The following is a 16,336-nucleotide window of genomic DNA, read 5'->3' as shown; positions in this document are numbered from 1 at the left end:
AAATGAAATGTAATGTAAATGTAATGTAATGTAATGTAAATGTAATGTAAATGTAATGTAATGTAATGTAATGTAATGTAATGTAATGTAAATGTAAAGTAAATGTAATGAAATGTAATGTAATTTAAAATATATTTGAAACACATGTTACAAAATTACACTCCAATTAATTATGCAAGCCATAAAAATATTAATAATCAAATAAAAAGCTTAATGTCTTACTTGCTTACAGTTTACTTTGATAACTTATATAAAGTCTATCATAGAAAACAGCAAATATTCTTTTTTTGACATTTTTTCTAAGACAGCATATAAGTAAAAAACCACCCTATATATTATGGCAGATTCATATGTTTGAATTTAACAAGAATCCACCAAAACAGAACTTATCACAATAAAAACCTCACATTAACTTATAAACAATTGAAACAACACTTGATGTTTCATAACTTTACAAATTCTGAAGACATACAAAAAGGGTTTGGGGGAAGGGCAAACAAAAACATTCAAAATGTTAATTCTTGAAAATTATAAAATTTTTGTGATATATACTTACTCAAGACGTACAACTCCAAATAAATATACACCATCTTGTTTACCAAACTGATAATCAATTAAACTTATGTTGACAAGAAGTTTCTCTATCTGCACTTGTAAGGAATAGTCACAGGGATCCAGTTTTAGACTGGTACTGATAGATCTACTGAGCAGATCTACAGCTGTACAACAGGTAACTCCAGTGCAATCATCAGACAAGTGACAGGTGGTGCCATTAGATAAAGCTGGGAGATTTGCTTTCTCTAAACAATCTGTATAAATATAAGTAAAAAAATTATTGATAATGAAGACAAAATTTATCACAGGGAAACTAAAATTCAATAAAAAATCATAGAATGTTTGAGAATTATCTTGTATAAAAAAGTCACAAATCAAATAAGATTTCTTCTATGCTCAATGGTTACCATGATCCAAACTAAAACATGTCGCCAAATCAGTGGAGTTGCTATGCATGCCTGATAAATCTTGATATCTATTTCACTACAAACATTTTAAACCTGAAATTTCACATTCACCGAAAGGTGACCATCACGTTGAATTTACTCTAGAAGAGACCATTTCCTTTGTTTTCTTAATGCTGATATCATATTTAATTAAATTTAGTTCTGTTTTTTTTTTTACATTTGTTTGTCTGTGCTTGTTTGATAGGTGTCGGTAAAATTGTTTCTCCACTTGCTCAATTCAAAGCTATTCCCTTTGAAAACTAATAATAACTTTATATCATTGAGATGGGAGCCATCTCTGTGGGCCCGCTGTGAATAATGTGTGGTAAAAAAATTGTATCTTTACCATAGGACATGAGGTTGTCAACTGAAACCAAAGTTTTTGACCTTGACCTTTGACCTAGGAAGTTGTATATAAATTATGACACACCCTCTGGTGTTGGTTTATATACATGTCAAGTATAAACTATGAAATCATAACGGTTCTCAAGATATAAAGCGGACACGATCTTTACCATAGGACATGGGGTTGTCACGGATAGACGGACGGTCAGACTGATCACTATAGGGCGTCCGCCATTCGGCGGGGCCCTAATTATCATAGATTTATTAAAAGACTTAAACACTTTATTTACATTGTATGTTTTACTCATTGTAGAAGGCCATACATACAGTGATTTGTAGTTGTTAACATTCTTGTTCTTTGGTTGAAATTTGTCTCATTTGCAACCCACCATTTCTCTTATTTTTATATTACTTGTTGAAACCATATTTATTGAACCATACACCAACAAAAGATCATATACTGCAGCCTATTTATTTTGCTATGTTTACCATTATTCCATCCATCCTGGTTAGGTGTAAATGGAGTATCTGCTATGTTACACTGGGTTTCCAAGTAGAATGAAGCTATTCCAAGTTTGTTTGACAGCTGTAATAATACTTCTGTTGGTATCTCACTTAATGCTGGACTGAATCCTTTACTTGATAGGAAGTTTTCTAGCGAGAACTCTGAAAATAGTAAAATGTTAATATTAAATGAATAATTTGCTTAAACATAAAATATTTAGATACAACTTCTTCCTGTTTTTAATAGAAACATTTTTTTCAAGTTCAGCAATTTAAAATCAGAAACACCTGCTATTCTTATTATAACTTAAGTACTATTTAATGCAAAAATTAAGACATTGATGTCCACAATAAAAACATACAAGATAAAAGATTAACGTCCCCCGCATAGCACTTATTTAATATTTCCAAGGGGCATAACTTTTTTAAAGTTGATTGTCCACCATTATAGAACTTGTCAGAGATATTACTGATATTAACCTATAGTATAAGTTTTATAAAAATCTGGCAAAAATTGTACCCATGAGAGCGCAAACGAGACCATTTTCCATAAATTTAATATTTCCAAGGGGCATAACTCTTTTAAAAAAAATTGATCGTCCACCATTAAAGAAATTGTCCAAGATATTGCTGATATTAACCTATAGTATAAGTTTTATAAAAATCTAACAAGAATTGTACCAGTGAGAGCGCTAACAAGGCCATTTTTCATAAATTTAATATTTCCAAGGGACATAACTCTTTTAAAAAAGTCAGTCCTTCACCATTGTCGAACTTGTCCAAGATATTACTAATATTAACCTAAAGTATAAGTTTCATAAAAATCTGGCAAGAATTGTACCCGTGAGAGCGCTAACGAGGTCATTTTCCATAAATTTAATATTTCTAAGGTCATAACTCTTTTAAAAAAGGTCGATCGTCCACCATTTTAGAACTTGTCTGAGATATTGCTGATATTAACCTATAGTATAAGTTTTATAAAAATCTAACAAGAATTGTACCCGTGAGAGTGCTAAGGAGACCATTTTTCATAAATTTATATTTCTAAGGGGCATAACTCTTTTTAAAAAATTCGATCGTCCACCATTTCAGAACTGGTCTGAAATATTGCTGATATTAACCTATAGTATAAGTTTTATAAAAATCTGGCAAGAATTGTACCCGTGAGAGAGCTAACAAAACCGGACGGACGCACAGTATTCCCATGTCCCCGCAACGCGTTACGTGGGGGACAAAAAGTATTGGTCATGTTTGTTGCAGTTACCCAAATATCAATGAACAGCAATATCAATTTTTCCATAATTAATCTTTTTTGTTATGATTAAATTCATTCCGTCGTGACATTTTTCCAGTTGTCTTAAATTTTTATATTGTTTCAGTATTTTGAAAAGAAATTGTTGCTCATTTATGACAGTATTTCTAATATTCCTTACAAGATTATAATCTGTAATTTCTAATATTTTCCCTCATCCTCTATCAGTCTACAATGTACAGTGACATACCTGATATAATAAAGTCATTTTTCCAGTTACAGACTGGTTTAGGTAACCTGGTATCTTTGAATACATTCAGAATTACTTCACATGGACCAGCTCTCTCCACACATACAGATATATCCAAAGTTACCAGTAACTTGTCATCAACAAGATTTTGTACTGTGAATCTGAAAGCATATTAATTCTATTGTCTTTCAATATAATATATAAAGCAGTGTTACAAGCATCTTTATGCTTTTAGTAGTAAAACTTGATAATAAAACACTTTTTATAAATATGAGATACTATGGGACAAAAATGATCAATGTTACAATTTCCAGGAAGTTTCTCTAAATTGCTTTATTTCATGTCTGTTCAATGTCTACATTAATTTTCTGGTCTCACTATATATTTACCTAATTATTCATCAGTAGCTTTTCAACCAGTTTTCCTTTGTAAGAATAACCTTTACTTATTACTTTCTTGCATGATTAAATGTGACTTACACAACATTGAAGAGTCCAAACAAAGAATATGTTTGTGTGTGTCCCCATTCATAATCAACCAATGAGTATTCCAGATGGACTTTCTCAATATCCACAGTCAGTTTATAATTACAAGTGTCTATGTCCACAGAAGCATGAATACTCCTGTGTAATCCAGGCAGATTTACACAGCATTCTATACTGGTACAAGTATGTGGTATGTAACATACACCATAGGGTGATAGGTCAGTCTTGTCTGGAACGGAACAATCTGAAAAAAAACAACAACTTAAAATATTTTTTTTAATTAGCATTTATGTATAATACTTACACCAATCCCTAATAGTAATAGTGATAGTATAGTATAGTATAGTATAGTATAGTATAGTATAGTATAGTATAGTGTTTAGTATAGTGTAGTGTATAGTGTAGTGTATAGTATAGTGTAGTATAGTATAGTGTAGTGTATAGTGTATAGTATAGTATAGTGTATTGTATAGTATAGTGTAGTATAGTATAGTATAGTATAGTATAGTGTATAGTATAGTATAGTATAGTATAGTCTATAGTATAGTATATTATAGTGTATAGTATAATAGAGTGTATAGTATAGTGTATAGTATAGTGTACAGTATAGTATAGTATAGTATAGTGTATAATATATAGTATAGTGTATAGTATAGTATAGAGTATAGTGTATAGAGTATAGTATAGTATAGTATAGTATAGTATAGTATAGTATAAGTATAAGTATAAGTATAAGTATAAGTATAGTATAATATAGTAGAGTATGTATATAGATATAAGAAGATGTGGTATGAGTGTCAATGAGACAACTCTCCATCCAAGTCAAAATTTATAAAAGTATAAACCATTATAGGTCAAAGTATGGTTTTCAACACGGAGCCTTAGCTCACACCTAACAGCAAGCTATAAAGGGCCAAAAAAATTAGTATAGTATAGTATGGTATAGTATAAGTATAAGTTCTCTATTTTTTGTTTAAATTTTATTAGTATAGTATAGTAATAATAGTAAAACAAGAAATGATTGTAACAGGATGCTGTTACAAAGTCTCCCAAACGAAGCTCCCATAATTCATAATTCCAAGGGTTGCCTGACATTGGGCAAAGTCCAGTGAAAATTGGTTTGGTCCAGTAAAGTTATATGCATTAATGATGCCTGGGGACTAACCCTGTATATCATTCAAATCATCTTGGCATGACAAATCAAAATATATATGGTTTAGAGATGGGGATCTCAACCATTTACAAGATACTAGAACATTGGGGGTGGGGGGGAACCCCTGGGGACTGACCCTATACGTCATTCAAATGTTCGAGACATGACAAACAGGAATATATGGTTTAGGGGTGGGGATCTTGACCACTTACAAGATATTAGAACTTTCTTAAATGGCAGGGGGTAGGGTGACCCCTGGGGACTAACCCTGTATTTCATTTGATGTGTTTTATCATGACAAACCAGAATATATATGGTTTAGGGGTGGGGATCTCGACCATTTACAAGATATTAGAACTTTCTCAAATGGCAGGGGGTCGGGAAGACCCCTGGGGACTAACCCTGTATATCATTCAAACCATTTTCGCATGACAAACCAGAATATATATGGTTTAGGGGTGGGGATCTTGACCACTTAAAAGATATTAGAACTTTCTTAAATGGCAGGGGGTGGGGGTGACCCCTGGGGACTAACCTTGTATTTCAATTGATGCGCTTTATCATGACAAACCAGAATATATATGGTTTGGGGGTGGGGATCTCGACCATTTACAAGATATTAGACCTTTCTCAAATGGCAGGGGGTCGGGATGACCCCTGGGGACTAACCCTGTATATCATTCAAACTATCTTAGCATGACAAACAAGAATATATATATGGTTTAGGGGTGGGGATCTTGACCACTTACAAGATATTAGAACTTTCTTAAATGGCAGGGGGTGGGGGTGACCCCTGGGGACTAACCCTGTATTTCATTTAATGTGCTTTATCATTTAGAACATTTTCAAGTAAAAAGATTGTGTCTATCACAAACGGTTTTCAATTTATAATCATTTGAAAATTAAAAAAAATAAAATCCCATAGGATTCTATAGTAAAACCCTCATTTCTTTTTGCCCCTCAAAGTACCCCTTTATAAACCCCAATGCACAAACAAAACCCTGATTGCACCACTAGACATGTTAGTCTAACATTTTGTGAAACCCTAAGTTAATCTGACAAGCGGTTTTGGAGAACGGGTGCGGACAAGTTCAAATTTAAAAGCGGCGGAAGAAGAAGAAGAAGAAGAAGAAGAATAATGATAATAATAATAATAAGAACTGAGCAAAACCAATAAGTCTTCCCAAACTTCGTTTGGGAGACTTAATAATAGTATAATAATAGTATAGTATAGTATAGTATAGTATGGTATGGTATAGTATAAGTATAAGTTCTCTACTTTTTGTTTAAATTTTATTAGTATAGTATAGTAATAATAGTAATATAATAGTATAGTAATAGTCTAGTATAGTATAGTATGGTATAGTATGGTATAGTATGGTATAGTATAGTATGGTATAGTATAGTATAGGATAAGTATAAGTTCTCTACTTTTTGTTTAAATTTTAAGTCAAAAATATTTAAAAACTAAGTATTGGTTATTTGCATGTTATGTGTTTAAATTCATTGGGAAGGATTTTGGAAACTATTCTAAATCATGCAAGCATCATTACTTTTGCATCGTTCAATATGAATGTTTGCTCTAAATATTATAGCTATCGGAATCTATTCTTATTCAAAAGTTTAATGTTTTTCTTAATATATAATAACTTTATTTTTACTTATACAAACCAACAGTCCATCCATTCGCAGACAAGTTAAATGGTTGCTTTGTCACGTCACACTGTTGCAACAGTAGGTATTCAGATACACCTAGATAATCCATTAACTTTGACACAGCAAAACTGTCAAGGGTAGATAATCCACTATCAGACACAAACTCAGCCAAGGAGAAATCTATAAATATAAAAAAAAGGAATTTACATGGTATCTTGATTTTGCAATTTGTCTTATAACACATTTTCAGGTGTCATTCTCTTAGTTTTATATTGCTGAAAAAAAGAAGGCTGTGAGGTATTTACTTACAAGAAAATATTTTCAGAGACATTTTTTGCCAAAAATTTTTCATATGCTTGTATCTCAAAAACAAGCCTACCTTTACATTTTCTTAAATTTGAGTACAAGTACTATCATTATCTCTTGCAAAGAACTATACTAAGTTTTAGGCAATGTGATAAAATAGGAAGTTTATACATCAAAATTCAAAATAGCCTTACATTATATGTTAGGTAACTCCTTTTTCTTATGTTGGGTGATACCACAAGATGTCTTTCAATTTTCTGTTAGAAATCTGTATACTATAAGCAGCTACATCATTACCTCATATGGTCAGTAAGACTAAATCACAGTGTAAGTCTTCACTGATTGTTGAAAGAGTTGATAATTCTAACCCTTACTTCAGTGCACAGATTTAGTAAAAGATTTAGACAAAAATCTAGTAACCAGTTCAGACAATAATCTAGTAACCAGTTCTTACCCTTACTACAGTCCACAGACTTAATAACAAGTTCAGGTAAAGTTGTATTTAGTTCACTGTATTCTGTATTGATGAAATGATCTGGTTGATATGCTGTTGTATTGAGAAGATAAACATCAATGCCAGATCCTATCCCTACAGTTATAACTCTGATATTTTTACTGCTACATAAATCTGCTTTATCTATGGCTTTGTTCCTGTCTGATTTTCCATCAGTAAGTAATACAAGATAGTTCTGAGCATTGGTTCTCTCCCCTTTTGTCATCTGAAACATTTCTTCACAACTAAATTGGAATGCATCAGCAATATCCGTGGTAGCTCCCTTCTGATAGACAGTTGATGAAAGCCATGATCTTATTTCAGATTTATTATAACTACTGTTCAGATCAAACAATGTCCTTGATGTTCCAGTCCCTTCAAATAAGGTCATGCCGACACGGATCAAGTCTTCACGAATGACCAATGTATCTATGGTATCTGCAATGGCATCCATTGTATCATTAAAATTACCATCTCCAACACTACCAGATTCATCAACCACAAAAACAATATCTGCTGGTAAAATGGTCTTACAACCTGTAAAAAAATTCCCAAATGTTTCATCAAGATTAGAAATTATATTATAAAATAACAAGAGGTTGTCAGATTGACAGTAAAGCGGGTTTTCCTGCATGAAAATGATATTTGCAAATATTGACCCCCACAGAAGATAAAGTAAAAAAAATAAATGAATTTTTGAAGGGTTCAGAAATGGAAAGGCCAAAATCAATCTAAGTATCATTTTTCACTACTTAAAGGTCTACAACTCAATAACGATAAAAGCGAAAATCGAACTTGACCTTTATTTAGTCACAGGAAACAACATATCTAAATTTGAAAAGATTTCGTCAAAGCGTTTTCAAGTTATTGCACGGACACTGTTTGGCAGCCGAATATCCCCACCCAGACCGCCGTTCCCTACCAAATTAATTACCGATATTTTCCTTTAGAAATCTGGTAAAAAATATATTCCACTATTCAATAGGAACACAAATTATATATTCTAATTTATCTGTTAGTTAGGGAATCAATTGTATGAGTAAATGGCCAACATATGGAAATATTTCCAACAATCCACAGACTGCCATAATTTATTTCTTAAAACTATTAGAAAATTATTACTATGCATATCATATGATAACTAGGCTTTTGATTTATTAAAATTCTTATAAACAGAAAGAAATCTTGATAATATTGTTATTATACTTCACATGCTATATACCAACAAGATTTCTCTAAAAATATGCTGAATATTTTGCTCAATCAATTTTAAGATGTGAATTCAAACTACAACTTGAAAAGTGTTCTTGCCAATTTGTATTGTGAAAGGTTATCCACTAAAAAAAGGTGTTCATTAAAGACATAACAAATTAACCATAGGTTCATAGAAGACTGAAAATTAACCCTCGAGTTGCTTAAAATAATATAACTTCTGACTAATTTTGCTTCTGATGCCATTGCTTTCATCAGTCACCTGGCCGTCATGTTTCATATCCGATCATAACATTAGTAGAAAACTTTCCATGCACCATTGCTTCTAAGTTTGGTTAAAATTATGCCAGCAGTAAGAGAAGAAGAATTAAAAAAATATTATTTCAATGAGAACTATATGCCACCTATGCATTACTGTTTGAGAGCCAATCAACACTTCATGAATACAGATCATTTGTACAGGATATTCCAATCATCAATTACCTCAACACCTTTCCCGATACAGATATTTAAAAAAAATGTCTCCGGCAACCTCGTTTATTTATCAAATTTTACAAATAAAGGATAATCATATATACAGGCATATGTATGCTAAGGCAATAAAACCTTCCCCAGAATCAGTTGCTGTTTACCTGGGGATTTAAATTTTTAAAAAGGAACTATCTCATTTAATAAATACAATAGCTATTGTTCTCTGTGGAGTTAATTCAAAACAATATGTTGCCAATCAGATTCAAAGATTTTTCTTTTGTTGTCCTGTGTTTAATTCAGTTAAAAAAAAAAAGAAATCCTTAGTTAATGGCCTTCCATACATTGTTCCTACAGAATTTGGTGAAAATGGTCTTGTAGTTTCAGTAAACAAGAAAACAATGTGATTTTCCTTAGGATTTCAATGGCAATTAAGTGCTACCAATGAAGCCTTGCTTGCAAATAATTACCATTTAATGATGACAGCTTGTAGAGTTTGTCAAAGCATTACACCCCTTAGCTTTCTAAACACATTTTTTTTTTGTACAAAATTTTAAATAAGAATAAAAGATTTTTTATAGTATCCATGCATTCATCCTATTGGAACCAAATCAGTAATGTTTGTAGAAATATTCCCTTTTAGGAGATGTCAATGTGACAGCAACCCAAAACTCAAATAACCAAAAGACATTTGCATGTCATACATTATTCCTGCAAAGTTTGCTTAAAATTCGCTAATCAATTTCAGAGATAAAGATGAAAATGTGAAAAGATTAGGAATGACTGAAGATAATGATTAAGCCTAGCTTTTGCAAAAGATCATGTGGCCCTTTTAGCCAGGTGAGTTAAAAAATATCATGTGTTCTCACAAGAAGTTACTTTTTACCTTACCTTGGATATTTAAAGGTTTATTCCAGTTACAGTTAGGTTTGAGTAGCAGTGCATTATTAGATATATCATGGTGATCACAGCCTTATCCATCTGACTCCCAACACAGACTCAAGAGTCATGGCGAATAAGCTACTTTGTATCTTACCTGGGATATTATAATGTTTGTTCCAGTTAGTTAGGTTTGGGTAGCAGTACACTATTAAATATAACACGGTGATCACAGTCTAGTCCATCTGACTCCCAACGCAGACTCAGTGTCATGGAGAATAAGTTACTTTGTATCTTACCTGGGATATTATAATGTTTATTCCAGTTACAGTTAGGTTTGGGTAGCAGTACACTATTAAATATAACACGGTGATCACAGTCTAGTCCATCTGACTCCCAACGCAGACTCAGTGTCATGGAGACTAAGTTACTGTGTATCTTACCTGGGATATTATAAGGTTTATTCCAGTTACAGTTAGGTTTGGGTAGCAGTACACTATTAAATATAACACGGTGATCACAGTCTAGTCCATCTGACTCCCAACGCAGACTCAGTGTCATGGAGAATAAGTTACTTTGTATCTTACCTGGGATATTATATGGTTTGTTCCAGTTACAGTTAGGTTTGGGTAGCAGTACATTATTAAATATAACATGTTGATCACAGTCTTGTCCATCTGACTCCCAACACAGACTCACTGTCATGGAGAATAAGTTACTGTGTATCTTACCTGGGATATTATAAGGTTTGTTCCAGTTACAGTTAGGTTTGGGTAGCAGTGCATTATTAAATATAACATGGTGATCACAGTCTATTCCATCTGACTCCCAACACAGACTCACTGTCATGGAGACTAAGTTACTTTGTATCTTACCTGGGATATTATAAGGTTTATTCCAGTTACAGTTAGGTTTGGGTAGCAGTACATTATTAAATATAACCTGGTGATCACAGTCTAGTCCATCTGACTCCCAGCACAGACTCAGTGTCATGGAGAATAAGTACATGTGTTGTGCTGGTAAATCATCAATCATATACCTAAAATAATGTGTAAAATGTAAATTTATCAATGCTTTTTTAACTTATCTCTTTTTTGACAAATTTGTTTAATTTATGAAATACTGTGGATTCATTATTATTTGTGGGATACCATTTTTTTGAGGAATTTGAGTGTAAAAGTAAACCACCAATTTTACTTTAACTATCCAACTAAGAGTTTTCTATAGGCTTGTAAGCAGGTTTTGGCAAAACCATAAAATGGTATATAAATGATAAATGTCGTTGTAACTCAAACTACGAATAATTGGTATCAATGAAAATAAATAAATCCACAGTTTATTGTTGTACATAAAATTTTACAAATTATAAATTGACACCTAACTCAGTTTTGAACTTTTACTTGTATATTATTAGCATCACCTAATAAAAAAATCCAACTGTGTCCTTTCAATCATAATTATCTTACCTAACATTTATAACTCCATATAAATCAAACTGTTTCCATTCACCCCACTCATAATCATCTAAAGTTACTTCAAATTCCAACTTTTCTACTCCAAACTTTAATATGTAGCTACAAGTATCTACAGTCAGGTGACTGTGGAACGATCTACTGATAAAGTCTACATCCCAACAACACTGTATACCTATACAAGTAGAATCCAGGTAACAGGTGAGATAATCAGGTAGGTCAGGTAACTCTATCTTACTGTCAGGACAATCTGCAAATAAACAGGTAGAATCAAGGTAACAGGTAAGGTATTCAGGTAGGTCAGGTAACTCTATCTTACTGTCAGGACAATCTGAAAATAAACAGGTAGAATCCAGGTAAACGATAAGGTATTCTGGTAAGTCAGGTAACTCTATCCTACTGTCTGGACAATCTGAAAATAAACAGGTAGAATCCAGGTAACAGGTAAGGTATTCAGGTAAGTCAGGTAACTCTATCTTACTGTCTGGACAATCTGAAAATAAACAGGTAGAATCCAGGTAACAGGTAAGGTATTCAGGTAGGTCAGGTAACTCTATCTTACTGTCAGGACAATCTGAAAATAAACAGGTAGAATCCAGGTAACAGGTAAAAGAGGGACGATAGATACCAGAGGGACAGTCAAGTAGTCAGGTAAGTCAGGTAACTCTATCTCACTGTCAGGACAGTCTGCATACCTGCCAACTGTCACTATTTGCGGGAGATTTCCCCCATGGAAGTTCCCAAATGGAAATTTTGAAAGAGCAATTTTGTCCACAATTTAAAACAAAACAATCAATTAACAATGGCTGTAGGTTTGTTAAAGTATGAAGAAGCAAATTAACAACATTCCAATAAATTTGAAGGCCCCTTTAAAGGTTTTGTAGGACTATAAGAGCCATTTTGCACATAAAACCCCCATGGCCATTTTGAAATGTTGGCAGGTATGAGTCTGAAAATAAACAAATAGAATCCAGGTAATAGTTAAGGTAGTCAGGTGAGTAAGGTAACTTTATCTTACTGTCCGAACGATCTAAAAATAAACAAGTAGAATCCAGGTAACAGGTAAGGTAGTCAGGTAATTCAGGCAATTCTATCTTAATGTCAGAACAATCTGAAAAATAAACAGGTAGAATTCATGTAACAGGTTAGGCAGTCAGGTAAGTCAGGTAACTCTATCTTTCTGTCAGGACAATCTGAAAAATAAACAGGTAGAAACCAGGTAACAGGTAAGGTAGTCAGGTAATTCAGGCAATTCTATCTTAATGTCAGAACAATCTGAAAAATAAACAGGTAGAATTCATGTAACAGGTTAGGCAGTCAGGTAAGTCAGGTAACTCTATCTTACTGTCAGGACAATCTGAAAATTAACAGGTAAAATTCAGGAACAGGTAAGGTAGTCAGGTAATTTAGACAATTCTATCTTAATGTCAGAACAATCTGAAAAATAAACAGGTAGAATTCATGTAACAGGTAAGGCAGTCAGGTAAGTCAGGTAACTCTATCTTACTGTCAGGACAGTCTGAAAATAAACAGGTAGAATCCAGGTAACAGTTAAGGTAGTCATGTAACTTTCCCTTACTGTCAGAACGATCTGAAAATAAACAGGTAGAATCCAAATAACAGGTAAGGTTGTCAAGTTAGTCAGGTTACTCCATCTTACTGTCAGGACAACCAGAAAACAAATAGGTTGAATCCAGGTAACAGGTAAGGTAGTCAGGTAAGTTAAGAAACTTTATCTTACTGTCAGGACAATCTGAAAATAAACAGGTAGAATCTGGGTAACATGTTAGTTAATCAGGTGAGTAAAGAAACGCTACTATACTATCAGTAAAATTGAAATATAAATGTAGAATCCAGGTTACTGTTAAGATAATAATTGTTAAAGGTATTTCTCATAAAAAGTTCTGACTAGGTATTTAAGTAAAAATATGTTTTTACAGGTTATAATTTACAAAATAAAAAGTCTTAAAGATATGACTTACCAGAAGTCCATCCTTGATAAGCATTAACAAAGACAGATTCTTGGTCTGTATAATCACATTTATTGTCAAACAGGAACTTTGACAGTCCAAGGTCTGACATTAGCTGAGAGACTCTATCTCTAGTTAAGGTAACATTAGACTGGAAACCTGTCTGTTTGTACCAGTTTGATAAGGACCAGTCTGAAAAAATGAATAAAAACAAGAAGATTGATAAAAGGAAACAGTAAAGTATGAATTGGTTTATAGCATTAGAGTAATTATTATCCACAAAACCAGATAATTCTCTGTTCAACCCAAATATATCAAAAGGTTGTTCTCACACCTGCTAATGTCTCATGATCTCCATGGAGGATTTAAGAGTAAGATATCTAGAGCACCTAATGTATCTCTAATACATGCCTTAAGTGTTGTAAAGTAATAAACTATGGTTCTGAATGAGTATGTTTATGCACTTAAATGAAATTTTAACTCCTTTGCATGCTTGTTTTCAGGCATTCATTGTATAGAATGGAAGTTTTCAAAGGTCAGGTCAACAGCTGGGTCAATATCCCTAATGCGCCTCAGAGTGAGGAACTCAACTATAAATAGAAATAAAAAAACCTGTATGCAATGAGATTGGACATGATGCTATTATTAGTAATTGACTGAGCATAACCATTTTTGCTTTTTTGAAGAGCAGAAGACTGTACAATAAAGATGTAAAAACTTTGGAGTTATTAATTGTCTGTACAGAACTGCATTTCCAGAGAGTTTAACTGTGTGAAAATAAGGACTTTTCACTTGCTGAAGTGGCATCACAAGGAGCCTCTTGGGGTTGCCCAATTTGTGAAAAATTTAATCTCACTTTGTACCCCGAAAATTAAACCACATGTGTGAAAATGTCTCAGCTTCGAAACGAGCCATCATACAAATCCAAGTTTATGATATGGACAGAGGAATGGAAGAAAAGGCTACCATTGTCGCCTATGGGAAATAAATTATGCATTTTGACCCAGCTCTCATGGGGGAATTTCCCAACAAATCAGGAAAGTTAGCAGATCTGTGTTCCTCTATAGGATAATTATTCTAATTGATGAGTTAAAAGATATGAACAAAACAACATGTCATCATGCTTAGCCTACCCCCACTCATAGTTTAAATACCAGAAAAAAGGAAGAAGGTGTCTGACAGTTCGACAAGCGCACACACATTACAACTCATCACTGTTGAGCTACTTTTAAATAACCCCCCTCACTCTATTCAGTAGTTTCTAAGTAAAGTGTGCTGAAATTATTTGTTGGGCTAACAGACAGACAAACAAATGAACTAACAAACAGACAGACAAGGCTATTGCAATATAGCCCCCACTTTTAGAGTATCAGTACAATAATATGACACTTATTTCTAACTGTAGTAGCTGTCATTATTTATTTGGTCTTACCTGGATCAAAGAAACCGTTCTGCCAACTACACTGTATTTTTGGCAGCTTTGTTTTGGAGAAGATATTGGCTTGTATCAGACAAGGTCCTTCATCATTAAAACAAACTTTTATACTGAGATCCATATAGTAAACTCTTTCTCCACCCATATCACTGATCTTATAGCTGTAACACATAAAAAAATAAAACAAACTTTTACACTGAGATCAATAGGGTAAACTCTTTCTACACAAATATCACTGATCTTATAGCTGTAACACATAAAAAGATAAAACAGACTTTTATACTGAGATCCATATAGTAAACTCTTTTTCCATCCATATCACTGATCATATAGCTGTAACACATAAACAGATAAAACAAACTTTTATACTGAGATCGCTATAGTAAACTCTCTCTCCAGCCATATCGATATCACTGATCTTATAGCTGTAACACATAAACAGATAAAACAAACTTTTATACTGAGATCCATATAGTAAACTCTCTCTCCAGACATATAACTGATCTTATAGCTGTAACACATAAACAGATAAAACAAACTTTTATACTGAGATCCATATAGTAAACTCTTTCTCCACTCATATCACTGATTTTATAGCTGTAACACATAAAAAGATAAACAGACTTTTATACTGATATCCATATAGTAAACTCTCTCTCCACTCATATCACTGATTTTATAGCTGTAACACATAAACAGATAAAACAGACTTTTATACTCAGGTCCATATAGTAAACTCTTTCTCCACTCATATCACTGATTTTATAGCTGTAACACATAAAAAGATAAACAGACTTTTATACTGATATCCATATAGTAAACTCTCTCTCCACTCATATCACTGATTTTATAGCTGTAACACATAAACAGATAAAACAGACTTTTATACTCAGGTCCATATAGTAAACTCTTTCTCCAGTTATATCACTGATCTTATAGCTGTAACACATAAAAAGATAAACAGACTTTTATACTGAGATCCATATAGTAAACTCTTTCTCCACTCATATCACTGATTTTATAGCTGTAACACATAAACAGATAAAACAGACTTTTATACTAAGGTCCATATAGTAAACTCTTTCTCCAGTTATATCACTGATCTTATAGCTGTAACACATAAAAAAGATAAAACAGACTATATGTTCTCCTATTTATTTGTATTGTGGTCCTGTCATGTGATGTTGTTGTTTTGGTGTTGTGTTTGACGTTGCCATAAAAGCGGGAGGTTTGGCATGCCACAAAACCAGGTTCAACCCACCATTTTTATTCTTAAAATGTCCTGTACCAATTCAGGAAAATGGCCATTGTTATATTATAGTTCATTTCTGTGTGTGTTACATTTTAATGTTGTGTTTTTGTTGTGGCATTGTTCTCCTCTTATATTTGATGCATTTCCCTCAGTTTTAGTTTGTAACCCAGATTTGTTTTTATCTCTATCGATTTATGAGTTTC

At 32.8% G+C, this 16,336-nt stretch overlaps 1 protein-coding gene across 1 annotated transcript in view; it reads right to left on the bottom strand.

Annotated features, from left to right (window-relative positions):
* Window positions 1-16,336, bottom strand: part of LOC127709614 (uncharacterized) — a 401,059-nt gene that overhangs the window by 159,829 nt on the left and 224,894 nt on the right. The window contains exons 89-98 of the mRNA XM_052215217.1: window positions 14,879-15,042; window positions 13,459-13,638; window positions 11,471-11,726; window positions 10,880-11,043; window positions 7,407-7,982; window positions 6,662-6,826; window positions 3,832-4,081; window positions 3,353-3,513; window positions 1,836-2,012; window positions 557-809 (exon numbers count right to left, since the gene is read on the bottom strand). Coding sequence (XP_052071177.1) covers window positions 557-809; window positions 1,836-2,012; window positions 3,353-3,513; window positions 3,832-4,081; window positions 6,662-6,826; window positions 7,407-7,982; window positions 10,880-11,043; window positions 11,471-11,726; window positions 13,459-13,638; window positions 14,879-15,042 — 2,346 coding nt within the window. The remainder of the gene's footprint in view (window positions 1-556; window positions 810-1,835; window positions 2,013-3,352; window positions 3,514-3,831; window positions 4,082-6,661; window positions 6,827-7,406; window positions 7,983-10,879; window positions 11,044-11,470; window positions 11,727-13,458; window positions 13,639-14,878; window positions 15,043-16,336) is intronic.

Source organism: Mytilus californianus, unplaced genomic scaffold (assembly GCF_021869535.1).
Source record: "Mytilus californianus isolate M0D057914Y unplaced genomic scaffold, xbMytCali1.0.p SCAF_7, whole genome shotgun sequence".
Taxonomy (NCBI): Eukaryota; Metazoa; Mollusca; class Bivalvia; order Mytilida; family Mytilidae; genus Mytilus; species Mytilus californianus.
Note: the sequence above shows the minus strand (reverse complement) of the source record. Positions and strands in the feature narration are given on the sequence as shown.